Genomic DNA, 25977 nt, shown 5'->3' with positions numbered 1-25977 from the left:
TCCGTGAAGCAACCTCCCCGTAATCCCCACTAAAATACCTAAGAGCCACAGAGCACATCCCTTCCTTTGCTCTCAAAGGATTTGCCTCTCATAAAGTAGAGCAGGTGATTTTATTTCCGAGTCCCCTCGTGCTGCTAGAGGTCATTCTTTCAAGGTCTGAATCCCTCCAGCTAGCCCACCCAGTTATGCATGCCTTTCCAGTCTGGAACCTCCAGATGTACCCTGGCTTCCTGGCCAGACAGGTTTCATAACTGCATTGAGTCCTCCCTAGGATGATTTAGAGAACAATAAAATACCCACGGTATTCAGTAGTTACTAGGTACCAAATACTGTACTAAGCTCTCTTCCTGTTGAGATAGGCAGTATCATCTGCTTTTTGCATATGAAAAAACTGATCTTAGATTATTACGTAAATTGCATAGACAGGAATTCTCAGCATAGATCTGTATTAATTCTTAGATTCCATAGTATAAAACTGAAGATCTAAGAGACTGTTAATGTCCCCAAATCACAGAGACTTCATAAATCAGAGGGAGGGAGCCACATTCAAATCCAGGTTTTTGGATGCCAAACCTGGGTAATTTCACAGCACTGTAGCTCCTGATGCCAAAACCTAAATTTCCTTAAGAAAAGCACAGATGTGAGAATCCTTGTAAATTTCTGACTTCAAGAATAGATCTCTTTTTCTTATTTACTTTCTCCCTAGAGTCTGTATTTTCTCCACAAATATTTTGACACAATTTTTTAAAAACTTGGTATTCAGCCTTTGAAGGAGTACGAACTTAGCTAGATACTTTGTCAGGCTCACTCCCATCTCTGAGCCTTTTCTTACACAATTAGCCAACTAGGAGTCTCTGTCAAGTCATTCGGGGCCTTGTTTGCTGCCACCTCCTCCATGAAGCCCTCCTGACCATGCCAGACCACATGCCTCACCAAGCATCTCTCACACACACATTTTTTGTAGGTGACATTACCATCAAACTCTTTCTGTCTTCTACCTATCCTTTCTACAGGAAGCAACTTCTTCTCTAAGGCACATACTGCTGGCCAGAATCTAGGAATTCTAGCTATGATGGTTTTTACTTAGTGTTTCTCAGACCAAGTCTTACCTGCTAAAATTAACCAAGGAGACAAAAGATTTTCACACTGAAAACTACAAAATGTTGCTGAGAGAAATTGAAGAAGACACAAAGAAATTTTTTAAAAATCCCATGTGCATCAATTGGGTACTTAATATTATTAATTAAGATGTCAATACTAACCAAAGCAATAATGAGATTTAATGGAATCTTTATCAAAATCTCAGGGGCAAATTTTTTGCAGATACAGAAAAATCCATCCTAATATTCTTATGGAGTCTCAGTGGGTCCGAATGGCCAAAACAATCTTGAAAAAGAAAAACAAAAGTTGGAGGTCACATACTTCTTGACATCAAAATGTGTTATAAAGCTACAGTACTCAAACAATGTGATACTAGCATAAAGATAGATATATAGAAGAATGGAATAGAGTCCAGAAGTAAACCCATACAAACATATGGTCAAATGCTTTTCAACAAGGAGTCAAGACCATTAAATGAGGAAAGGTGAGTTTTATTAACAACTGGTGTTTGTGAAACTTAGATTATCCACATGCGAAAGAATGAAGTTCAACCTTTACCTTACACCATATACAAAAGTTAACTCAAAATGGATCAAAGACCTAAACATAATTGCTGAAACTATAAAACTGTCAGAAGAAAACCGAAGGGAAAAGGTTCATGACGCTGGATTTGGCAATGATTTTTTGGATAAGACACTAAAGCATAGGTAACAAAAGTAAAAATAGATAAAATGGACTATATCACCCTGAAGTGGTGTGGCTTAGTGGGTTGGGCATCATCCTGCAAAGCAGAAGTTTGCTGGTTTGAGTCCCGGTCAGGGCATATGCTCAGGTTATAGGCCAGGTCCTGTGTTTCTCTCCCTCTTTTCCTCTTTCCCCTTTCTCTAAAAATAAATAAATAATTGGACTATATCAAAATTAAAAGCTATGTATCAAGACATAGTCAACAGTGAAAAAGCAACCTATAGAATTGGAGGAAATATTTGCAAATCACTTATCAAATAAGGGACTAATATCCAGAGTATATAAAGAACTTCTGTAACTCAACAGCAACAAAACAAACATTAAAAAATGGGCAAAGGACTAGAAGAGACATTTTTCCAAAGATGACGTACAAACAGCCAATAAGGATATGAAGAACTGCTCAACATTACTAATCACTAGGGAAATGCTAATCAAAACCACAATGGACTTCCAGCCAAGATGGAGTCATATGTAGATACATTTTGCCTCCTCACACAACCAAAAGAAGGACAACAACAAATTTTTTTATTAATTTTATTTACTTTCAAAGATTTATTTATTTTTAGGGAGAGGGGAAGGGAGGGAGAGAGGGAGAGAAACATTCATGTGTGGTTGCCTCTCAAGTGCCTCCTAGTGGGGACCTGGCCTGAAACCCAGGCATGTGCCCTGACCAGGAATGCAACCAGCAACCCTTTGGTTCGCAGGTCGGCACTCAATCCACTGAGCCACACTAGCCAGGGCTGGGTAACAACAAATTTAAAAATAAAACCACCAGAACTGCCAGAAACTCAAACCCTATGGAAGTCCACCAACCAAGGAGTTGAAGAAGAAACATTCATCCAGACTGGTAGGAGGGGTAGAGACAAGCAGCCAGGGCAAAGAGAACGTGCTGCAAGGCAGTGGTTGGTGGGCTGGGTGAGGTGGCGGCTGGCAGACCAGGCGGTCCCACATTTACATGCAGATAAACCAGGAGGAACAACTGGGGAGTGAGACAGACCACGCAACCCAGGGTTCCAGTGTGGGAAAAGAAAGCCTCAAAACCTCTGGCTGTAAAAATCTGTGGGAGTTGCAGTGGTGGGATAAACTCCCAGCCTTACAGGAGAGCTTGTTGGAGAGACCCATAGGGTCCTAGAATGTACACAAACCCATCTACGCAGGAATCAGAACCAGAAGGGTCCAGTTTGCTTGTGGTTAGCAGGGGAAGTGACTGAAAGCTGGCCGAGAGCCAAGCAAGCAGCATTCTTCCCTCTGAGACCCCTCCCCTATATAAAGCACCAAAATGCAGCCAAGTGGATTGCCCGCCCTGGAGACTACCTAAGGATCTGTCCCTTACAACATAACAGGTGCACTGAGACAAAGAAATATGGCCCAAATGAAAGAACAGATCAAAACTCCAGAAAAGAAATGCGACTAGGTGATTAAGAGATAGCCAACATATCAGATGCAGGGTTCAAAGCGTTGGTAATCAGGATGCTCACAGAAATGGTTGAATATGGTCACAAAATAGAGGAAAAAGTGAGGGCTAAGCAAAGTGAAATAAAGCAAAACACACAGGGAACAAAAAGTGAAGGGAAGGAAAATGGGACTCAAATCAACAATTTGGAGCAGAAGGAAGGAATAAGCATTCAACCGGAAGAGAATGAAAAAACGAGAATTCCAAAAAATGAGGAGAGGCTTAGGAACCCCTGGGACAACTTTAAATGTTCCACTTGAACCATAGGGGTGCTAGAAGGAGAAGAGGAAGAGCAAGAAACTGAAAACTTGTTTGAAAAAATAATGAAGGAGAACTTCCCTAATCTGACCAAGGAAATAGACTTCCAGGAAGTCCAGGAAGCACACAGAGTAACAAACAAGTTGGACCCAAGGAGAAACACACCAAGGCACATCATAATTACATTACCCAAGATTAAAGATGAGAGAATTCTAAAAGCAGCAAGAGAAAAGGAGACAGTTAACCTACAAAGGAGTTCCCATAAAACTATCAGCTGGTTTCTCAAAAGAAACCTTACAGGCAAGGAGGGGCTGGCAAGAAGTATTCAAAGACATGAAAGGCAAGGACCTACAGCCTAGATTACTCTATCCAGCAAAGCTGTAATTTAGAATGGAAGGGCAGATAAAGTGCTTCCCAGACAAGGTAAAGTTAAAGGAGTTCACCATCACCAAGTCCTTATTATATGAAATGTTAAAGGGACTTGACCTAAGAAAAAGATCAAAAGTATGAACGGTAAAATGACAACAAACTCACAACTATCAACAACTGAACCTAAAAAACAACAACAAAAACAAACTAAGCAAACAACTAGAACAGGAACAGAATCACAGAAATGGAGATCAGAAGGGAGAGGAATGGGGGAGAATGCAGAAAAAGGTACAGGGAATAAGAAGCATAATTGGTAGGTACAAAACAGACAGGGGGAGGTTAAGAAGTATAGGAAATGGAGAAGCCAAAGAGCTTATGTGTACCACCCATGGACATGAATGAAGGTGGGGAGGGGATGCTGGAAAGGGAATAAAGGGGAGAGAAAAATGGGACAACTGTAATAGCATAATCAATAAAATATACTTTTAAAAAACCACAATGAGATATCATCTCATATCCATTAGGATGCCTATAATAAAAAAGAAGCAGAAAATAAAATGTGTTAGGATGTAGAGAACTTGGAACGTTTGTGCACTGTTGGTGGGAATGTAAACGACACAGCTGCAATAAGCAACAATATGGAACTTTGAAAAAAATTAAAAATAGAATTACTGTAAACTCCAGCAATACCACTTCTGGATACATATCCAAAAGAATTGAAAGCAAGGTCTCGAAGAGATAGTTGTTCATGTATGTGCACAGCAGCATTATTCATAAAAACTAAAACCTAGTGTCCATTGTAAGATGAATGGATAAGCAAAATAAAGTATATACATAGAATGGAACATTATTTGATCTTGAAAAAAGAATGAAATTCTGTATATGCTACAGCATGGATGAACCTTGAAGACATTGTGTTAAATGAAAAAGCTAGTCACACAAAAAGACAAATACTATATTGTTTCACTTATGAGGTATGTAGAGCAGTCAAACTCATAGAAACAGAAAGTATAATGGTGGCTGCCAGCAAGCAGAGATGGGGAGAAATGAGGAATTGTTGTTTAATGTGTGTAGGGTTTCAGTTTTGCAAGACGAAAAGCTCTGGAGATTGGTTCCACAACAATGCGATTCTATTTGACACTACTGAACTGAACACTTAAAAATGGTTAAGATGGCCCTGGCTGGTGTGGCTCGGTGGCTCAGCCTGCAAGCCAGAGGGCTGCAGATTTGGTTCCTGGTAGGGGAACATGCCTGGGTTGTCAGCTGGGTCCACGGCTGGGGGCGTGAGAGAAGTAACCAATTGATGTGTCGCACATCAACGTTTCTCTCCCTCCCTTTCTCCCTCCCTTCCTCTCTCTCTAAATTTTAAAAATCTTTAAAAAAAGTTTAAGATGGTAAATTTTATGAGTATTTGACTGCAATTAAAAAAATCAAGTTTCAAAAAAATATTCTTACACAGATATCACCTCCCTTCCCCAAGCCCTAGTGTGAATTAACAACTCCCTCCTTTTTGCCTCTACTTTACTTTGAAAATACCACTATTAGGGCTCTTACATTTTGGGTAATTATTTGTTTGACAGGGTAAGGGTTCCTGTCCCATTTGCCCTCATCAAGGGGTGAGATGAACACTCATTCACTTCTGGGGTCTTGGCCAGAAACTAAGAAAACATACTAAGGTCTTTGCGGGGTGGAACTTAGGTAGGAAAAGAGACAATAGCTCTGAAGGAATAATATCCAAAGGGAATAGTCATTATTAGCCAAAGTACAAGGTCTGTCCAGAAGGTATCCAGACAGGTAATATGAAAAAAAGAGACCCTTATTAAAGAAGATACAAGACACAAGAAATATTGTACACAGGACAACGACGCCCTAGTCCACTTCAAAGTAGGCACCTCGGGACCTCACACAGTTCTTCCAGTCACCATCAGCTGCCCTGTTGTATTTTTCTGAATCTCATCAACCATCTGAAATCTCTTCCTTTTCAAAGATAATTTTAGTTTTGGGAAAAGCCAAAAGTCACAGAGTACCAAATCTGGGCTGTAGGGATTTCCCCAAAAAACTCTGTATGAGACATGATGCGTGAGTGGGCATGTTGTCATGATGAAGCTTCAATCACCAGTTGCCCATCGCTGCGGTCTTCTGAATGATCCAAATAGTTTCTGTGGAGAAATGTTCAAGCTTAACACAAGATTTGATGCATGTTCATTGCTCTACTCACTCAGTCATTTTAAGTGCCATGGCCACTCGGTATTATGAGAGATTTTGCTCTGAGGCGAGATCTGGAAGCACCATTTTCCTTCAGTCATCCTTTTGCAGGCAGGATCTGAAAGACCTAAAGAGCACTTACCTCTACCCCTGCCCACATACAAACATCTGAGGCTCCATCCTTAGTCCAAACAGCTGAAATGGATTGGTCCAACCCAGTCTGACCCATTGGAGGGAAGACAGTAAGATGTTCATTCAAGATAGATTCAGGACACAGTAGCTTATCTAATAGATAAAGTACCCAGGGGCCAAATAAAGAACTCTCCTGCTGCCTCCCTTGGACTCTTTGTATGTATTCTTGATTCCTAATAAGAATTCATTTTTTTTCCCGATAATTCCTGACCTTCCAAGGTCATGGTCAAAAAAAGTTTCCTTCGATGTTTTCCCTTTTTGAGGGCAGGTACCATACCTATTCATTCTTGTACTCCCAGGGTTCACTAGCCCTGACACATAGCAGGTGCCTAGTAAGTGCCAAAAAAAAGTGATTGAATGGTTAGTGAAGCCCAGGTGAGTCATTACAATAACCCACAGAGTGACTTTTGGCCAAGCAACTACTCCACTCCAGAAAAAAGGATAGTCTGAACTAGAGAGCCACAGGGAATATATAGGTCTGGTGGGAGTGGGGAGCAGAGGGATCATGAGAAGAAAAAGTGGCCATTATACATCCCAGATTGAGCTGGCTGATGAAATTTATACCCTCCAGTTTCATGTTCTATTGCCTCATTAGTCATTATACAGTGCTGACATTTATGTGGTCCCTAGGCAAATTTTGTTTCATTCTATAATTTCAGCTCCATCTGATGCACCACCATAACACTTGCTAAGTGGCCAGAGTCCCACAGACACACATACCTTGCCTCAGTTTTAAATTAGACATTATATTATCTGGCTAATTGGACCTGTTCAGGTCTGCTAACAGTAAGATGCTCATGTATGGCTCTTCCATGGAGTCTGCTCTTTGTAATTTTTTTCCCCTCTCCTGGAATCCTGGAGAGGGTTCCTTAGCAATGGGTAATCCAAAAAATCAGCTTTATTTGCCAACAAAATGGCACCCCTTCAAACTCACATTTATAGAATTTGCAAGTTGTAAGGAACAATAAAGATTAGTTTCCCCAGTAGGGAAACTTGTGTCTAGAGAGCCAAGGTGGGTCACTCAGAGACCCTGGCTTCCAGTCCTGAGTCCTTTTTCTTCTGCTACCCGCCTGCAGGTGGGGCCACACCTGCTTGGGACATGTCCAGGGCACTCCTCTCTCTGCATTTCTGTGCAATTGAGGCTCGCTCTGGACAGCTCTAAATTATCTGTGTTAGGAGAAGAGGAATAAGCTGACACAATTTTTTCACAGGTTAATTTTCCTTGTTCCGGGTAATTTTTTTTCTAAAGCTCAATTCTCAATGGTGCTCGCCTGAAGGTACTGTTCCATCAACTGAGGGCTAAGGAGACAGTCCACAGGCGCGATGGTTAGCCGAAATTTTGCCGTAAACAGAGCTGCGCAGCTTTTGGCTAGCCCCCAAATCATTTCTGTATCCTTTAATAGGCATTAACCGAACACCTACTGTGTGTCTGGCTGCAGCTGCCCAATTGAGTTGAGTGGCTGCTTCCATCACTCCACAGGCCCAAGAAGCCATACCAACCTGCAGACCCAGGACTTCTGATTCTCATCTCCGATGTGGCCTTACCTTGTTGTTGAGACTCCGAGCACGTTTTTCAACACGGGTGGCCTCTAGCTTCAAAAGTTAAAAGAAAAAAGAAAAGAAAAGAAAGGAAGCTTTTCGAAACGGAAAGGTATTTTTTTGGAACTGGAGAAACACACAACGTAAGCGCTGTGAGCCGCTTAACAGGCTCCCGTTCCTGGAGCCACACCCCACCCACCCCCAAGCCCAGGCTGTCCACCGCCTGCCCAGCGGGCTCCCCGGCCAGGCCCTGGAGAGCCAAGGCGGTGGGGGCCAAGGGGGAGCCTTTCTCTTTAAGAGCCCCACATGCGATCGTGATTGGCTGTAGCTATGCAGGTCTTTCTTCCCGGCTCTCTCCGAGCACTGCCTCCCCCGCGGCGTTCCCCGCTCGCCTGCCTCCCCCAGCTCCCCCGCGCCTCGCCCGCCCCTCGTGCTCGCTCCTTCTTCCTTGCAGCTGAGTTCCGCCCCGGCAGCGGCATGGGTGATGCGCCAGCAACAGATGCCGGGCTCCCAGGTTTGCATCCTTAGGCCACACTGAACGCTTGCAGAGAGAAGGAACGGGAGAAGGGCCGGGAAGGCGGGGACAGGAGGTGTGGAGATCCCCTCTAAAAGGCAGTAGCCCCCGCCCTCACCGGAGAGATCCGTGCGGGCAGAGCTCTGCCTCCCTGCTGCCGCTGCCGCCGGCTCCCACCCTCTCCCAGCCATGCCAGGCGAGGCTGCTGACGAGGGGAACGTTCCCCTCTTCAACGCCGCGGAGGAAAGCCGTGCCGGGGTCGAGGGCTCGGCGGGCGCCGGCGGCCAGGAAAGGCCGGGCGCACGCGAGCAGCGGCAGGACATCGTTTGGAGGAACGTCGTCCTGATGAGCCTGCTCCACTTGGCCGCTGTGTACTCCCTGGTGCTCATCCCCAAAGCCAAGCCACTTACACTGCTCTGGGGTAAGTCGGATACCGTGGCGAGGCCGCACCGGAGCGCGTGGAGTCGCGGGTCGGCTGCCGGCGGCGCGGAGCCCCCTTCGCTCTCCAGTCGCCTTCCCTGCAGGCGCCCAGGTCCCCGTGGCTTGCAGTTGCCCTCCCTTTGGGACGGGCAGATATTTCTGCCCAGGTATTTTCAACTTCTGCCTCCCCCGCTGTGTGCCTGAGTAGGCTCATTTGTCCGCTCCCCGATGGAGAGCGGGAGGGACCCAGAGTCCTGCGGCGCCACGCCACCGCTGTGCGCAGAGAGGCGCGCGAGGGAAGACGCTGGGCACCGGCCGAACCCGGCTTTGACCGAAGGAAGACGGGCGGGTCGATTGTGTCCCCTGTGCGGGTCCCAGGGGCTCTCTCCTATCTGCTGCCTTTCAGCCTCTCAGTGTCCTCCGCGGGCCACGGACCTTGGGGCCAAGTAAGGACAAGAAAGGAAGTGAAGGGGGTGGAGAGACCTGGCCCAGGAAATGTCTTGATTTCGCGCACGAAATGGAAGCAAGCAGTTACCTTCCTAGCGCCTACAAGGCCCCTAGGACCTGCCCGGTCCCCAGTCTCCTTTGCCCAATTGCTCTTGTATGGCCCTGGAAGTTTCTTGGCGAGCACAACGAGCTCACGTTGAGAGCGCTCCGCCTCTAGCACTAAGCCCCGCTTGTGGTCATGGAGATCCCTCTCCAAGCCCTGAACCCCTCTGGCCAGTGCTGGTCTGTCACCACACCTGTGGCTTTCCCACCACCCTCCTTTTTAGCACCCCCATCCCTGCCAGCAGGAGAGGGAACCCAGGAGTAGACCACCCCTCGAATCCCTCCAACCCCTCGAACTCCCACACGCCGGACCCCAGGGGCTCACTGCTTGCTCTGTGTGACTCCGGTAGTAGGCCTCTCAACACCTAGAACGACCCTTAGCCTCAGCAACTGGTTTTGGCCTTGGTCACCAGAGCGGCAGTAACCCAGACAAAAGGCGCAGGGCATTGATAGTCTCCTGGGCAGAGACTTGGACCAGGTACTCCAAGAAGCTCTTTCAGATCAGTTTCTGAGATCACCAAGGAACCAGGGCAGGAGAAACACAACCTACTTTTATTTCCAGAGGGGAAGAGGAAAGGAAACATAAGACTTCTTTTTGCAAAGCTCCTTATTTGACAGAGTGCCAGTTTCAAATGCTTAGGTTGATAATGGGGCCACTTGGGTTCCAAGGCTTTCCTTGAAAACCTGCAGCCCCTGCTCTGGAAGCAAACGCATGTAGCCCCTGGATACCTTTTGGGTGGGAGTGTGGGGCGAGGTGCGTTGTGGCTGAGGGAGGGATGCAGAATTGAAAAATGGTGAGAGGGGCAGGGTTTTTGGGAATCATGAAGGCTTTTAAATTTCCCTAAAAGCTTTGGGAAATCCCCCTGCTCAGCTCTTCCCCACTTAATGCGCCCCCTCAGTTTTGTGTCCCTTTCACCCTGGTCTTTGTTTTGTGTTGGTTTAACTTTGGTTTGTCTTCCTTCTTATCTCCAAGTGACTAAATTGTAAGATGTCCAGCCATTAATTCATGAACATACCTCTACCCAGCAGCCAAAGCCTTTATTGCCCCAGAACCTCCTTGGAGCTCCTCCCTCCCCCTCCAGGGGCAGTACTGTTGGACTTCCGATCACACCCGCCTCCGGGGGGATTGGGTCTTAGCCTAGCAGCTGCAGTGTCAGAGCTCAGGGAGAAGTGAGCACTTAAAATATTATGTTACATGTCAGGCTCCACTTCTTCCAGCCACTGAACCCCACTGACTCTGGCACCCCAGGAGTCACAGGGCCGAGGCCTCCTCTTCAGGTTTGCTAAGTCACCTCTGCCCTATCTGGCCTGTTCTCTGTGGTGAAGACAGAATCTTTGTTTGGAAAGACCTTGGCCAGAGGACATCTCCCTTGGCCCCAGAATCCCCAGAGAAGTCAACACACTGAAGGAATCTGATTTTCCCTTTCTGGTGATGTTGCCAAACCCCGTCCTTGTACCTCCCTGCATAGTCTTCTGCTTTAGCTACTTTTTATCAGCTCCATTCTCTTCATCTTATTTCTTTCCCAAGCCCTGCTGGTGTGACCCAGTGGATGGAGCACCAGTCTGCAGATCAAAGGCCGCTGGTTCAGTTCCCAGTCAGGGCACATGCCTGGATTGTGGACCAGGCCCCTGGTTGGAGGCATGCAAGAGACAACTGATTGCTGTTTCTCTCCCTCTCTCTATAATTCTTTAGGGAAAAAAAGCATCGTGTCCCTAAAAAAATAAAAAGAGCAGACAGTGGTGAGTGTTGTAGTTTCAAGTTTCACAATTGTGACCTAGAAACATTCCAAATAAATGAGTCTTACCTGATGGATATCTTCTGAGAGAAGATCGGTTGTGCTGTGGCTAGGATATTTAGGGCAACTGGGAGACTAGGGGCACTGTCGACTCAGGGTTATTTTCAGTGAAAGCTCTGGTGCCTTGACCCACAAATTTCCCCTTACTAGATTCCCTCTTCACACGCCCTCCCTCGCTGGCTCTATCTGTGCCCCCACCCAAGGTGAGGTTGCCCTGGAAACGAGAGGCATCCATGCAGGGCACCCATCAGAGGATATGTTAGGTGTGCCATGTACAGAGAGTAATTTGTGTGGTGGTAAAATGTCATCCATGAAAGATCCATCAAGTTGTTCAGTCCATACTCCTCCACTGTCTGGCCCCCACATTTTCATGACTGTCCTTGGGGCTAGAACAAATTGTTTTCCTTATCCTTGCAGCATTTTGAGTGGCGCCTACAGGTCCTGAGGGATGAGTTTATGAGTTTCAAGAACAGAATGCAAACTCCAACTGGAGTAAAATCTTCACCTGAAGGCTTGAGCTCACAGAAGTGCCTGCTTTGACGGTTTTGGCCCAAGGGGCAGCTAGTCCATGCACTGAATCCCAAGATAAGTAGAACAGGGGAGTAGGGAGCAGTTGCCATAGTATCAAAGTAGAATTCCCGTGACTCCTTCCCAGGGAGCTTCACCCCAGCGTGTCTCCAGGCTCTCTGGTTGTTGGTTTCCAGAAATGTCAGGGACTTTTCTGCTTTCTCTCAAAATGTCACCCAGGTCCTGTTCAGGGGTAAAGGCAGTGTCTCATGGTGACATCATGGGTTTTTCCTCTCACAGGACAACTTCAGTGACATTACCTGGCATGCAAAACAGTGATTTGTGCCTCTCTTCCATCCTGCCCTGGCAAACGGGACCATTGTTAAGCTAATACAGGATTCTCTGGCTCCCGTGTCCTGGTTGCTGGAGCATTTGGACCATTCTGAGTGAGATTAAGCCTATGGGGAGGGAGCTGAGAGGTGGCAGGAATTAACAAAACAGTCTGGGGACAGGCTGCCTCAGGAGAGGCAGAGGTCTGGAAAGTGCTGGTCCATCAGTCAAATTCTGGCCAACTCTGAGAGGTGCCCAAAGAAGAGCTGTCTTCTGTCAGGCATCGGGTAACCTGCATCCACCACTTGGGATGGTCCTGATGTCTGTTGGGTTGTGCTGCTTCTTCCATCTGGTCCCTAAGGTTGTCGAGGAGTCCCAAGAATGTGTGGCCAGGGATTCTCTGTTTTGCCTCCAGGTCTTTAAGGGTGAGCAAAACTCAAGGAAGAGATATATCTAAATGTGAATCCCTGCTCTCCTTCTTACCAGCTGCATGGCCTTGGACCGACAAACATCTTTAAAGCTCCACTTTTACACCTATAAAATGGGTATATTAATACTACTTGCTCATGAAGTTGTGAGAATTAAATTAGATAACATATGTAAATCACTTAATACAGTGCTCGGCCTTCAGCTGGTGTTTAGTAATTGTCAGCTGCCGTTATAATTATTGGTCCTAATACTGGCTGCTTTTCTCTTTTCTTTCTTTGTTGGTTTTTAAAAATATTTTATTTATTTAATTTTAGAGAGCAGGGAGGGAGGAAGAGAGGAAGCAAAACATCAGTCAGTTGCTTCTCACAGGCCCCCAACCTGGGACCTGGCCAGCAACCCAGGCATGTGCCCTGACCCAGAATCCAAACTGCGACCTTTCAGTGTGTGGGATGCCCAAGCCACTGAGCCACACCAATCAGGGCTGGCTGTTTTTCTTTAGTAGAAGGAGGAAAGGCCCTCTTGCAGCACCATGCATTCTACAAAGCTAGAACAGCACTTGACTTCATTGCCTCTCTTGCATGGGGAATTATTGTTTTGGCTTTGGAAACAAGGGTTCTTTTTCAAAGTCCCCAAAGAGAAATGAACACAATCCCTTCCTCCTCCATTCCCTTTTCTTTGATTCTATTTTCCTCCAAAAGGCTACTATTTGGTAGATAATTCTTTTGTTCAACTAACAACTCACCTGGTCTATAATGTTTTTCTTAAGGGACAGTTGCAGTAGAAACAGGGCCAAATCATTTCTCTAAATCCTCTATGGTCTGTTTTGAATTCCCCCCGGCCCCTTCCTCTCTCCTTGAGTCATCTTAAAAAAATAAAATCTTTAATGCTCAATAACTGCTAAAAAAACTGAAAAATATGAGTCTTCATTGTAAACCCCATAATTGCCAGACCATTTTTGTTGCAACTTTTGCGTTGTTAATAAATGAGCAAGCACTAAAAATCTTACCCGAGGCTGGGGTGCAACAAAACCTACAGAATAGAGTATGCTTTTGCTGGCTTTATATCCCTAACATGTATAAATATAGGTTGAGGTTAACATTATTAGCTCAGTTTTTTTTCTAAAACTGGTCAAGGTCACTGCAGGCTGCGTGGTGACCATGAAATGAGAAATTGTGCAGCTGAGCAGAAACCTAGGCTGGAATCCCAGCGTTGCCACTTAGTTGAACTTCATACACGTTCCTTACCAGGTTGTCGGCCTCGACGTCCTCATATGGAAATGGGAACAATAACGCTGAGATGAAAGTTGTTTTAAGAACTGAAGCATAAAATAAAGGGCCTGGCGGAGAGTAGACGCTCAATGCTTTCTGCTCTTACTATCTCCCACGATGGCTGTGGGACCTGCTCTGGCTTCATTGGCTGTCTGAGATTATAGCACTTGTGGCTCAGATGGAAGGCACAGCCTTTAATCCCAAATATTTGATCATGACTTTGCTATAAGGCTTTAGTTCTCACCTTATCTACGTTTGTATATTGTATAAAATTATAGCCATTGACAGGTTTACAAAAGAATTACACAGCTATGGTGGTTTCTTTAAGGATTTACAAAAGACAACACGGTCTTTTGGTGGCGTTATTCTCGTTGAGCATTTATTCTGACACTCTGTAGTCTCTGGCCTGCAGTCTGTGTGTCCCTCTGCTGTGGCGTGTCATGTTTCTATGGAAATGCCACAACTCTGGGATTAAGAGTATGGGCTTTGGAGTCAGAGAGCCTGAGGTCCAAGCCCAGCTCCCCAAATTCAGCCTTCGGCAGAAAACTCCCCTACCCTGACCTCAGTGCTCCCAGTTGCACGATGAGGACAGCCAGTGACTGGAAGAAAATGAGACAATACAGTGAAGAAGGTGGTCAGGAAGCCGGCACAGATCTTCGTTAGCCTTCGTGCCTGAGTCACATATGGCCTCAGCGCTTCCCGCCCTGCCTTCCGGGCCTTTATCTCATCCTTCAGAGGCTGAGATTTGTTCCAGACTGCTCCCTGGTTGTCAGCCAAGGTTGGGGGTAAATGTGATATGTCTCTGGTTTTATTTCTCCTAGCAATGGATTATGAGGGAGGATGGCTGGGACAACAGGTACCAGTCGTTCTCCCTCGTAAATGCCTGTCATTTGTTCAGTATGTGTGTGAATGGCCATGAGGGGGACCCTCACAGCTGTGAGGCTATGTACAGTCACATTCATTCATTCATTCAGTCATTCATTTCTGCCATTCCAATGTTTGTCAAAAGTGGCTGCGCATGAGAATCACTTGGGGTACCTTTAAATTTCCAGAAGCCTGGGCCCTCACCCAGACCTACTGAATTGGAATCTGTAAGAGTGCTGTCCTGACTTTTTTTTTTTTTTTAAAGCCATTCAGGTATTTCTGATACACAGCTGGATTTAATTTTCTTATTCAATATTATTATGCACTGATTTTTTACACTGGGCACTGGCACTATTCCTGACTTCATGGTACTTAGGGGCCAGTTGGAGGGACAGACAGGTGCACAGGTGGTAACAGCCAAGGCGGCATTAGTTACAAAGCACCAGCTTGGGGAATTGGAGAGGCTCCCCAGAGGATGAGGTAGCCGACTGAGCCTGGCAGGCAGCCCTTGGCTGGCTGGCTCATGGATTTGGGAGAGATGGCGTTGCAGCCACAAGGAACAATGTGAGCAGAGCTCCTGAGGGGAGAGAGACAGAGCAGGTGGTTCAAGGACAGATGGTTTAGCAAGGGTGGAGGTGTCCAGGGCCAGGAAGATTCAGCAGAACCAGCAGGTCCGGGAGGATATCAGTCTTGTGGAGTTACTGCCCTTCAGCCTCTGCCTGGCTCCTCCTCTAAGCCCGTCCCACATGCCAGTGATTTCTACTCTGATAGAATGGCCTGGAGCCCAATTCCTAGACCAGATATTCATTGGACTGAGTGAGTGTGAAGTTTTTCAGGAGAGGCCCTGGGGCAAATACGTTGGAGCTGGGCCCCTCAGGCTGGCCATGGCTGAGGGGAGGATAGGACTAATGTCTCAGTTTGGCCTTTGATGTCACAGACTCAGGTACTGTCTCAGGACTAAAATAGTAAAATGCTCCAAAGGGTGTAACAGTACCGGAATATCAGAGCCAGAGTGCCCTCCTCCTCCTTTCTTCCTCTGTTATCTACTCTTTCCTGTGTTTCTAAAAGGAGAAAGAGAGAGAGCAAGAGAGAGAGAAATAGAGAGAGAGAGAGCGAGCGCGAGCGCGCGAGCATGCTCGCATGTTTGGGGGCATGTTCTCACGTCATTTTCTTTCTTGAGCCTAAGTTTAAACAGCTGGTTCTCACTAGCCCACATTTCAGGGACAGTCACTTCTGATTTCCATTTCCACAGTTGCTGGGGTCATGGCAGGGGCTGGTGCTTATTAGGAAAGCTTGGAGGGCTCTGAGAGTCCCCCACAGACTGCTTCTCAGACCAGCAGCATCAGCATCACCTGGGAGCTTCTTAGAAATAAAGACCCTCGGACTCAATCCCAGACCTATTGGATCAATACCTGAGTTTAATAAGATCTCCAGGTGATTTATCTAGGTGCTAAAGTTAGGAACAAACTCCCCAGCCTGCTGTCAACCATAGGCGGACAATTCAGAGAGGGTGGACATGAGTGGGATTTGTTAACTCTTCCTTTTTTCTTTTAATGGCCACGTCCCCTTTGCCTCCCTCTGCCTCTCCTCCTACCCCTCTGCCTCCTTGTAGCTTATTTAGAACATATCGAGATCTGCTTCTCTTGCCAAAAAAAAAAAAAAAGAGGCTATTGCTAAAATCTTTTAGCTGGAGCATCAATGTTTAATTCATGGACTAGAAATTAATTTTTTTCTCATAAATACAGCTGGGGAAAAATAACAGGGAGGCTCTATGCATGGCCCTTGGGGATTCAGCTTGTTTACTTAACAGATGACTGGTGACAGGAGGCTTGGCAGAGGGCCACCTTCCACAGAACTGTGAAGCAAATTGTATCAGTTAGGGTGCTTTTGGCTGCAAGTAGCATACAACTCAACTTCAAATGGCTTAAATCATAGGGAAATTTTCTAATGTCTGTCACTGATAAGAAATACTGAGTTTGCCCACTTCTAGGATGACTTAATAATGTCACCAAAGAGCAGGTTTCATTTCTGCCACGGTGGCCTTGTTGAATTTAATTTTCCTCATGGTTACCGGATGGCAGCCAGAGTTCTGGGTAGCATGGAGTTACAACAACGTCACGCAAAAGAAGAGAGAGGCTGCCCTTGCAGTCTCACTTTATCAAGGAGGAAAAATCTTTCCTGGTTGCCTCACAGTAGATGTCTCCTCAAGTCTCACTTGTAGGATTGTGTCCCAAGTCCCTCGTTAAACCCGTCATTGGCAAGGGATTCAGCGCAGTCTGGGTGGCCACTGAGTCACATGGTGCGGGGATGCAAGAGCCAAACAAAATCCAGGCTGTGTACGTAGGAAGAAGAGGGCACGGATGCTGGGAGAGCCAATACCTCTGCTCCAAGAGCATCTCCTTTGCCTCCTCTCCTGGCCTTCCCTCTTTTGTGTTATCTTCATTCTCCGGAAAGACTGTTTTCATATTTTAGTGTGGTCTTCCCTTCTACTCCCTACCCTCTATGCTTATCTCCATTTCGGCTGTCATTACAGTGAGTTGTAAATGTCTCTCTTTTCTACAAAGCTCTTGAGTTCTTTGATGGCATTTCTGCTTCTGCCCTAGGACCTAGCACACAACCTCTCGTCAACACACAGTGTTGGGTGAATGAATGAAGGAATGAATGAACAAATGAGTTTAATCACTGTGTGATCTTTTATCCTAAGGCAGCAACTTTCAACCGGTATACCACAAGAATTTTTAAAACATGCAATACTGGACTATTTAGTCGGGGTACTGACCTCTTTCCCATTAGACTGTCAAATAAGAAAATGACAACAGACAAAATAACACCAGCCGTCCAGTTGAATGAATTAGAATTATACCTATTTTTTTGGTCAGATTTGCCAAAAATATGGTACACTTTTTGGTGTGCTGCAGAATTTTAGCAGTTAGTTTATGTGTGCCATGATTTGAAAAAGGTTGAAAATGCCTTTCCTAAGAGAAGTTTGTATTTTATCTCTTAACTTTAAAAATCATTTTTCCGCTGGTAGAGAACTTTCCATGTGACTTAGGGGAAGGATTGGGGAGTGAGAAGCCTTTGTTAATGCACTAGGAACTGGCATGTCACTCTCACCTGTGTCCTCCCAGTGTGACCCCCTGACCTCCAGAGCTCTCTCTTAGTCTTCTGAATTTTCATGGGCTAAGGTAGGGATGGAGAAGTTTCTCTGGATGTAGGGATTGGGAAAACACATGACTTAGAATGGGTTCTCTTTTTTAAAAAATATGTTTTATTGATTCTGCTGTTACAGATGTCCCAATGTTCCCCCCTTTGCCTCCCTCCACCCAGCACCCCCATGCCCTCCAGCAATGCCCCCCCACCCTGAGTTCATGTCCATGAGTTGTGAATATAAGCTCTTTGGCTTCTCCATTTCCTATACTATTCTCATATCCTCCTGTCTATTTTGTACCTACCATTTATACTTCTTAATACCTGTACCTTTCCCCCATTCTCTTCCTTCCCCCTCCCAGCTGATAACCCTCCAAATGATCTCCATATCTGTTTCTGCTTCTGTTTCTGTACTGCCTGTTCACTTAGTTTGTTTTTTTAGATTCAGTTGTTGGTAGTTGTGAATTGTTAACCATTTTAATGTTCATAGTTTTGATCTTCTTTTCCTTAAATAAGTCCCTTTAACATTTCATATAATAATGGCTTGGTAGTGATCAACTCCTTTAGCTTTAACTTGTCTGGGAAGCACTTTATCCGCCCATCCATTCTAAATGACCACTTTGCTGGATAGAGTAATCTAGGTTGTAGGTCCTTGCTTTTCATCACTATGAATACCTCTTGCCAGTCCCTTCTGGCCGGCGAAGTTTCTTTTGAGAAATCAGCTGACAATCTTATGGGACCTCCATTGTAGGTAACTGTCTCCTTTCCTCTTGCTGCTTTTAAGATTCTCTCTTTCTCTTTAACCTCTGGCATTTTAATTGTGATGTGTTTTGGTGTGGTCCTCTTTGGGTCCATCTTGTTTGGGACTCTCTGCTTCCCAGACTTCTGTGTCTGTTTCCTTCACCAAATTAGGAAATTTTTCTTACATTATTTTTTTCAAATAAGGTTTTAATTTTTTGCTCTAACTCTTCATCTTCTGGCATTCCTTTGACTTGCGTATTGGTACGTTTGGAGATGTACCACAGACTTCTTATTCTCTCCTCATTTTTTTAAAATTCTTTTTTCTTCTTGCTGTTTTGATTGAATGTTTTTTTCTTCCTTATGTTCCAAATTGTTGATTTGATGTTCAGTTTCATCCCTTCCACTGTTCATTCCCTGTAGATTTTTCTTTATTTCACTTAATGTAATCTTCATTTCTGCCTGGGTCTTTTTTATGCTGTTGCCATACTCAGTGAGTTCTTTGAACATCCTGATAACCATTGTTTTGAACTCTGCATCTGATAGGTTGCTCATCTATGTTTTGTGTAATTCTTTTTCTAGAGTTTTGTTCTGTTCTTTCAGTTGGCCCCTGTTTCTTTGTCTCCTCATTTTGGCAGCCTTCTTGTGTTTGTTTCTGTGTATTAGGTAGAGCTGCTTTGACTCCCTGTCTTAGTGGTGTGGCCTATTGCAGAAGAGAGGACCTGTTGTGTGGGGCGGAGCCTTAGGTGATTGCCAGGGTGGGACAATCCATTTCACTGCTTTGTGGTTCTGTGTGTGGGGAGGGCTCAAAGAGGGAACAGTGCTGCTACCTCGCTTCTGGAGGTTTGCCCAGAAAGAAGCTGTCTCCCAGAACTTGCCCCATTTCCAACCCATGTGCAACTTGTGCCCTTCCTGCTGTTGCCCTGGTGTTGAATCCCAGAGGGACTGGGTCTGCCTAAGTCCTCAGTTTGTGCGGGCCCTTTAAAAGGAGTCTCCTAATGATCTGGCAGTTTCTTCCACCACCCCTACTGCAACCCCAACTGATTTTTATAGCCAGAAGTTATAGGGATTTATCTTCCTGGCGTTGAAACCCTGGGCTGCTAAGTGGTCTGGTTTGGGGCTGGGATCCCTTGCTCCCGAGGTAGCCCTCCCAATTTTTATCCACCACTTGTGAATGTGGAACTGCCCATTCTGCTACCTGGTTCCATTGCCTGTCCTACCACTCCCACAGCTCCATGTCTCCCTCCACCTCTCTCTGTGTCTCTGCCCCTCCTACCCATCTGGATGAATGTGGCTTCTTTAACTCCCTGGGTGTCGGACTTCCATACAGCTCGATTTTCTGCTGGTTCTGGGTGATACTTGTTTTGTAGTTTAGATGTAATTTTTTTTCTGTAGTTGTATGAAGAGGCAGAGCACCTATTTACTTACACCTCCATATTGACTAGAAATGCCCTAAACGTGTTCTTTACCAAGATTTTTGCCAATGTAAGAAATGCCTAAACCCGTAAGAACTTTTATGAGTTTATTTGAGCAAAACTCAAAACAATTGCTAGGAAGCACAGTTTCCAAGGATTGAGTATATGCTCCAGAAAATGGCAGTTTTACCACTTACCTTATACATCAGAATTAAAGGGGAAGGTGTAAGGCGGTTGCATGAAATTTATTAATGATAGGTTAGGGAGGTGGGGAAAAGCAATGTTGGGGAGGGGGGAATCTCTGGGATTGGATGAAAAGTAAAAGGAATCTAGTGGTGTCCAACCTTTTGGCCTCTCTAGGCCACACGGGAACAAAAGTTGTCTTGGGCCACACATTAAATACATTGTGACACGTAATCTCAAAAAAATCTCATAATGTTTTAAGTAAATTTATGATTTTGTGTTGAGCCACATTCATAGCCATCCTGGGCTGCATATGGCTCATGGGCTGAAGGTTGGACACCCCTGATTACAGACACAGGCTTCTTTTACATAGGTGGGTATAGAATAGTTAACAGTTAAAATTAATGTGATAATAGTAACGGTGATTTGTGGTCTCTGCTCTGGTGCAGTGTTTGTGCCCTGAGGGGTCTAGAAAAATGGAAATTATTTTGATATTCAAAAGGATGTTATCAGGTATGTTATCTTATGCAAAAAGACAACAGACAGGCTCAGTTTGACCTTTGTTAGGGAAAAATATCGCCCCAGGATGTGATTACCCACTTCGAACTGCTTTTAGTTAGAAAGTTTTAATTTCAAACCATCTTACATGGTCTCTGAGTTTGTAAGGCCACCATGCAGGTTTCATCTGAGTCTATCAGCTGCAAAGATCAAATCTACATTGGTTCTGACTGGTTTTAATTGGTTGGTGCTGGTGAGTTGTCAAATATTTTTAATATCTCCTCTCCATATGCATCTCTTGTTATCTGAGTCATATGATCTTTGGCTTCTATTTCACAATTCTATTCTAATTGAATGAGAACTTAAAACAAATCAACCTATCATTCTGGTTTACATTTATGTCCTCAAACCATGTAAGGAAAGGTTAGACTAATCTAAATTCTGAGGTTTTAGGTATCTTACCTGTCCTAATAATAACTCCTTTTATGATAGAGGCAATGTATGTCTGAAAGGCAATGTGAGTTTAATTTTCTGGTTTATAATTGCCTTTATATAAGATTTCCCTCTGAAAGAATTGGTATTAATTTTATCATCAGAAAAAATAGCATTGTGAAAATAAGATTGTAAAGTTATTTCTTTTTGGTGTTAGGAGCTGGGAGGACAAGGTGTTGAGCATGGCACCTAAAATTCAGGTGAACTCTTAGCTCAAATTTCCGGGCCCCTCGTCTTGTAAATGGTGTCTAGGCTCTCCCATAGCCCAGGGTCAGAGCCACTCATACCACACCTGAGACTTAGTATAGGGAATTGCTTCAGTGGTAGGAAATTTCAAACATACACAAAAGTAAAGAATGTAGTGTACTCTCCCACACCTTCCAGTTGCTGGGATTTTTTATTTTGTAACTTTTACTTTGGTATATAATTTGAGAAACATAGGACATTTTAAGAATAGTATAGGGACCTCCCAAATATTCTATCCAGACTAGATAATTTCCTGTTTTATCATACTCCCTGTGTGTATGCATACACATATGTGTGTATTATTTTTTTCTGAGCTTACTTGCAAATAAGTTGGAGACTCTATGGTCTTTTATCTCTAAATATTTCAGTATTTAATTCCTAAGACTACGAGTAAAACCACAGAAGACCCAAGATGGCGGAGGAATAAGTGGAAGCTACACTAACCTCCTCTCAGGACCAATCTGGAGTTACAATTAAATTGTAGAGAAATCCTGAATAACCAGTTGAACACTAGCCACAGAGGACCCTTATATCCATGACAGACAAAAGAAACCACTTCACTACAATGAGTGGTAGGGAGGATAGAGGAGTGAGAGAGGGTTGGCTGGACTCCCACAGGTGGCAGCTGAAGTTCCAGAGGGATATTTCAGCAGCCGTGAGGGGGGTTCCCTCTGAAAACTGTGAGATCTAAACCCCAAGCTGGGCTCCCCAGCCTACAGCAAAAGAGCCAGGAAAAGAACCCCAGGTAATATCCATCTGTAAAAAGTATCGGGGCTTCTGTCACCCAGGGAGAGACGCTGGGGACTCAGAGAGCCTCATAAAGGGCGAATGCACAAAATTCTGTTGCAGCCACTTACCCTGGGCTCCAGCAGAGGGAGGACAGAGTGGACTAGAGATGCGTGAGGAGAGTCTTGGGCTAGTGGCTCTGGAGAGAGAACTAAAGGAACAGCCACAACAGATGTTAAAGGGCCTGCTTTAAGAAAAAGAGAAAGAGAGAGAAGAACAACAACAACAAAACCAGAGAAAAATCGTCTAACAATAAAATGGCACTAAATACATATCCATCAATGATCACCTTAAATGTAAATGGTTTAAGTCATCCAACCAAAGGACATAGGGTAGCTGAATGAATAAGGAAACAAGACCCGTATATATGCTGCCTCCCAGAGACCCACCTCAGATCAAAAGATGCACAGAGACTAAAAGTAAAGGGATGGAGAAAGATATTTCATTCAAATGCAAAGGGAAAAAAAGCTGGGGTAGCAATACTTATTATAACCAAGGCTATAGTAAGAGACAAAGATGGACTCTACATAATGATAAAGGGAACAACGCAACAAGAGGATATAACCCTAGTAAAGGTTTATGCATCCAACACAGGAGCACCTAAATATGTAAAGCACATCTTGATGGACATAAAGGGAGAGATTGACAGAAATACAGTCATAGTTGGGGATTTTTAACACCCCACTGACTTCACTGGATAGAGCTTCCAGACACTAAATCAACAAGGAGACAGTGACCTTAAATGACACACTAGATTAAATGGATTTAATTATATCTTCAGAGCATTTCACCCCAAAGTAGCAGAGTACATACTTTTCAAGTGCACATGGAACATTTTCTAGGATAGACCACCTGTTAGAACACAAAACAAGTTTTAATAAATTTAAGAAGATTGAAGTCAACCAAGCATGTTCTCTGATCACAATGCTATGAAACTAGAAATCATTCACAAGAAGAACGCTGAAAAACATACTAAGACATGTAAGCTAAATAACATTTTATTAAACAACAAACGGATCAATGACACGATGGAGGAAGAAATCAAAATGTACCTTGAAACAAATGAAAATGAGAATACAACAATCCAAAAATCTGTGGGACATAGTAAAAGCAATCCTAAGAGGGAAATTTATAGCACTATAGGCCTATCTCAAGAAACAACAAAAAGCTCAAATAAAAAATCTAACTTTACACTTAAAGGAACTTGAAAAAGAGCAAGAAACAAAGATCAGTGACTTCAAGAGTTGGTTCTTTGAAAAGATAAACAAACCTTTAACCAGACTCATCAGGGAAAAAAAGAGAAAGAACCCAAATAAATAAAATCAGAAATGAAAGAGGAGACATAATAACTGACACCAAAGAAATACAAAGGATTGTAGGAAAATATGAAAACTATAGGCCAACAAACTGGACAACCTGGACGAAATGATCGAATTCCTAGAAACGTACAATCTTCCAAAACTGAATCAGAAAGAATCAGAGAATATGGATAGACAGATTAAAACTAATTAAATTGAAACAGTAATCAAAATAGCTCCCACAAACAAAAGCCCTGGACCGGATGGCTTCACAGGTGATTTTTACCAAACATTCCGAGAACTAATACCTCTTCTCAAACTAGTTCAAAAAATTCAAGGGGCCCTGGCTGGTGTGGCTTAGTGGATTGAGTGCTGGCCTGCGAACCAAAAGGTCACCAGTTCGATTCCTCCACGTGGCACATGGCTGGGTTGTGGGACAGGTCATGCTAAAGACCCACACAATGTGTGTTTCTCTCACATATTGACCTTTCTCTTCTTCCCTAATTCCCTCCCTTCCCCCTCTTTAAAATTAAAAAGTAAATAAAATCTTTAAAAAAAAGTTCAAGAGTAGGGAAGGCTCCCAAACTCATTTTATGAGGCCAGCATTATCCTAATTCCAATACTAGATAAGGACACTACAAAAAAAGCTAATTGTAGACCAATATCCCTGATGAACATAGATACTAAAATCCTCAACAAAATATTAGCAAACCAAGTACAGCAGCGGATTTATTCTGGGAATGCAACGTTAGTACAACACTCACAAATCAGTAAATTATGATTCACCATGTAAACAAAAGGCAGGACAAAAACCACATGATGATAGCAATAGATGCAGAAAAAGCATTTGATAAAATCTGGCACCCATTTATGATAAAAACAATAACACTTATTAGCACAGTGGGAATAGAAGGAACACACCTAAACATAATAAAGGCCATATGTGACAAACCCACTGCCAGCATCATACTTAATGGGCAGAAACTACAAGCATTCCCCTTAAGATTGGGAACAAGACAGTGATGTCCGCTTTCACCTCCCTTAGTCACCATAGTACTGAAAGTCGTAGCCACAGCAGTCAGACAAGGAGAAGAAATAAAAGGCATCCAAATTGGAAAGGAAGAAGTAAAACAGTCATTATTTGTCAATGACATGATACTATACATAGAGAACCCCAAAGATTCTACCAAGAAACTACTAGAACTGATAAATGAATTCAGCAAAGTAGCAAGATACAAAATTAATATTCAGAAATCAGTTACATTTTTATATGCCAATAACAAACTAACGGACAGGGAAATTAAGAAAACAATCCCATTCACAACTGCTTCAAAAAGAATAAAATACCTAGGAATAAACCTAACCAAGGATGTAAAAACCTGTACTCAGAAAATAATAAGACACTGAAGAAAGAAATTAAAGAAGATACAAATAAGTGGAAGCACATACTGTGTTCATGAATAGGAAGAATTAACATCATTAAAATGTCCATACTACCCAAAGCAATCTGTGCATTCAACACAATTCCTATAAAGATTCCAATGACATATTTCACAGAACTAGAATAAGTATCTCTGAAATTTATATGGAACCACAAAAGGCCCCACATAGCAAGAGCAATCCTGAGAAAAAAGAACAAAGTTGGAGGAATCCCATTCCCACACTACCTATATGAAACTATACTATAAAGCCATCATAATAAAAACAGTCTGGTACTGGCATAAAAACAGACATATAGATCAATGGAGCAGAATAGAGAGCCCAGGAACAAACCCACACCTTTATAGTCAATTGATGTTTGACAGAGGAGGCAAGCACATACAATGGGCTGAAGATAGTTTATTCAATAGATGGTGTTGAGAACACTGGACAGAAATGTGCAGAAAAATGAAACGAGACCACCTTCTTGCACCATACACAAGGGTAAATTTGAAATGGATCAAAGACTTTAATGTGACCATAAAAATCCCAGGAAAAAAATAAGAAGCAAAATCTTGGACTTTGCTCATAACAATGTTTTACCATATATATCTCCCCAGGCAAAGGAAACAAAAGAAAAAATATAAACAAATGGGCCTACATCAAACTAAAAAGTTTTTGATCAGCAAAGGAAAACATCAGCAAAATAAAAAGACAACCCACAGAATGGGAGAACGTAGTTACCAATACATCTGATAAGGGGTTAATATCCAAAATTTATAAAGAACTTACAAAACTCAACCCCCGAAAAACAAACAACTCAATTTAAAAAATGGGCAAAGGACCTGAATAGATACTTCACCAAAGAGGACATACAGATGGCCATGAGACATATGAAAAGATGCTCAATGTCACTATCATCAGAGAGATGAAAATTAAAACCACAATGAGATATCACCTCATATCTGTCAGAAGGCTATCAATAAATCAAAAAACAACAAGTGTTGGTGAGGATGTAGGGAAAGGGGAACCCGTTTGCACTATTAGTGGGAATGCAGATTTTTGCAGCCACTGTGGAAAGCAGTATCGAGATATCTCAAAAAATTAAAAATGGATATGCCATTTGATTCAGCTCTCCCACTTCTGGGTATATATCTGAAGGAACCCAAAACACTAATTTGAAAGAACATAAGTACCCCTATGTTTATTGCAGCATT

The 25977-nt window shown here is 43.7% G+C and overlaps 1 protein-coding gene across 1 annotated transcript in view; it reads left to right on the top strand.

Moving 5' to 3' along the window:
* The first annotated feature begins 8245 nt into the window (after positions 1 to 8245).
* The window catches only part of SCD5 (stearoyl-CoA desaturase 5), a 155359-nt gene continuing 137627 nt past the window's right edge, over positions 8246 to 25977 (top strand). Inside the window, exon 1 of the mRNA XM_054582334.1 lies at positions 8246 to 8796. Within this exon, the coding sequence (XP_054438309.1) occupies positions 8565 to 8796 (232 nt within the window). The 5' untranslated portion in view covers positions 8246 to 8564. The remainder of the gene's footprint in view (positions 8797 to 25977) is intronic.

The sequence above is a fragment of the Pteronotus mesoamericanus genome, unplaced genomic scaffold (assembly GCF_021234165.1).
Source record: "Pteronotus mesoamericanus isolate MK-2021 breed Mesoamerican mustached bat unplaced genomic scaffold, CSHL_Meso_final contig_69, whole genome shotgun sequence".
Taxonomy (NCBI): Eukaryota; Metazoa; Chordata; class Mammalia; order Chiroptera; family Mormoopidae; genus Pteronotus; species Pteronotus mesoamericanus.
The sequence above is the reverse complement of the archived record's forward strand: the minus strand, read 5'-3'. Positions and strand labels throughout refer to the sequence as shown.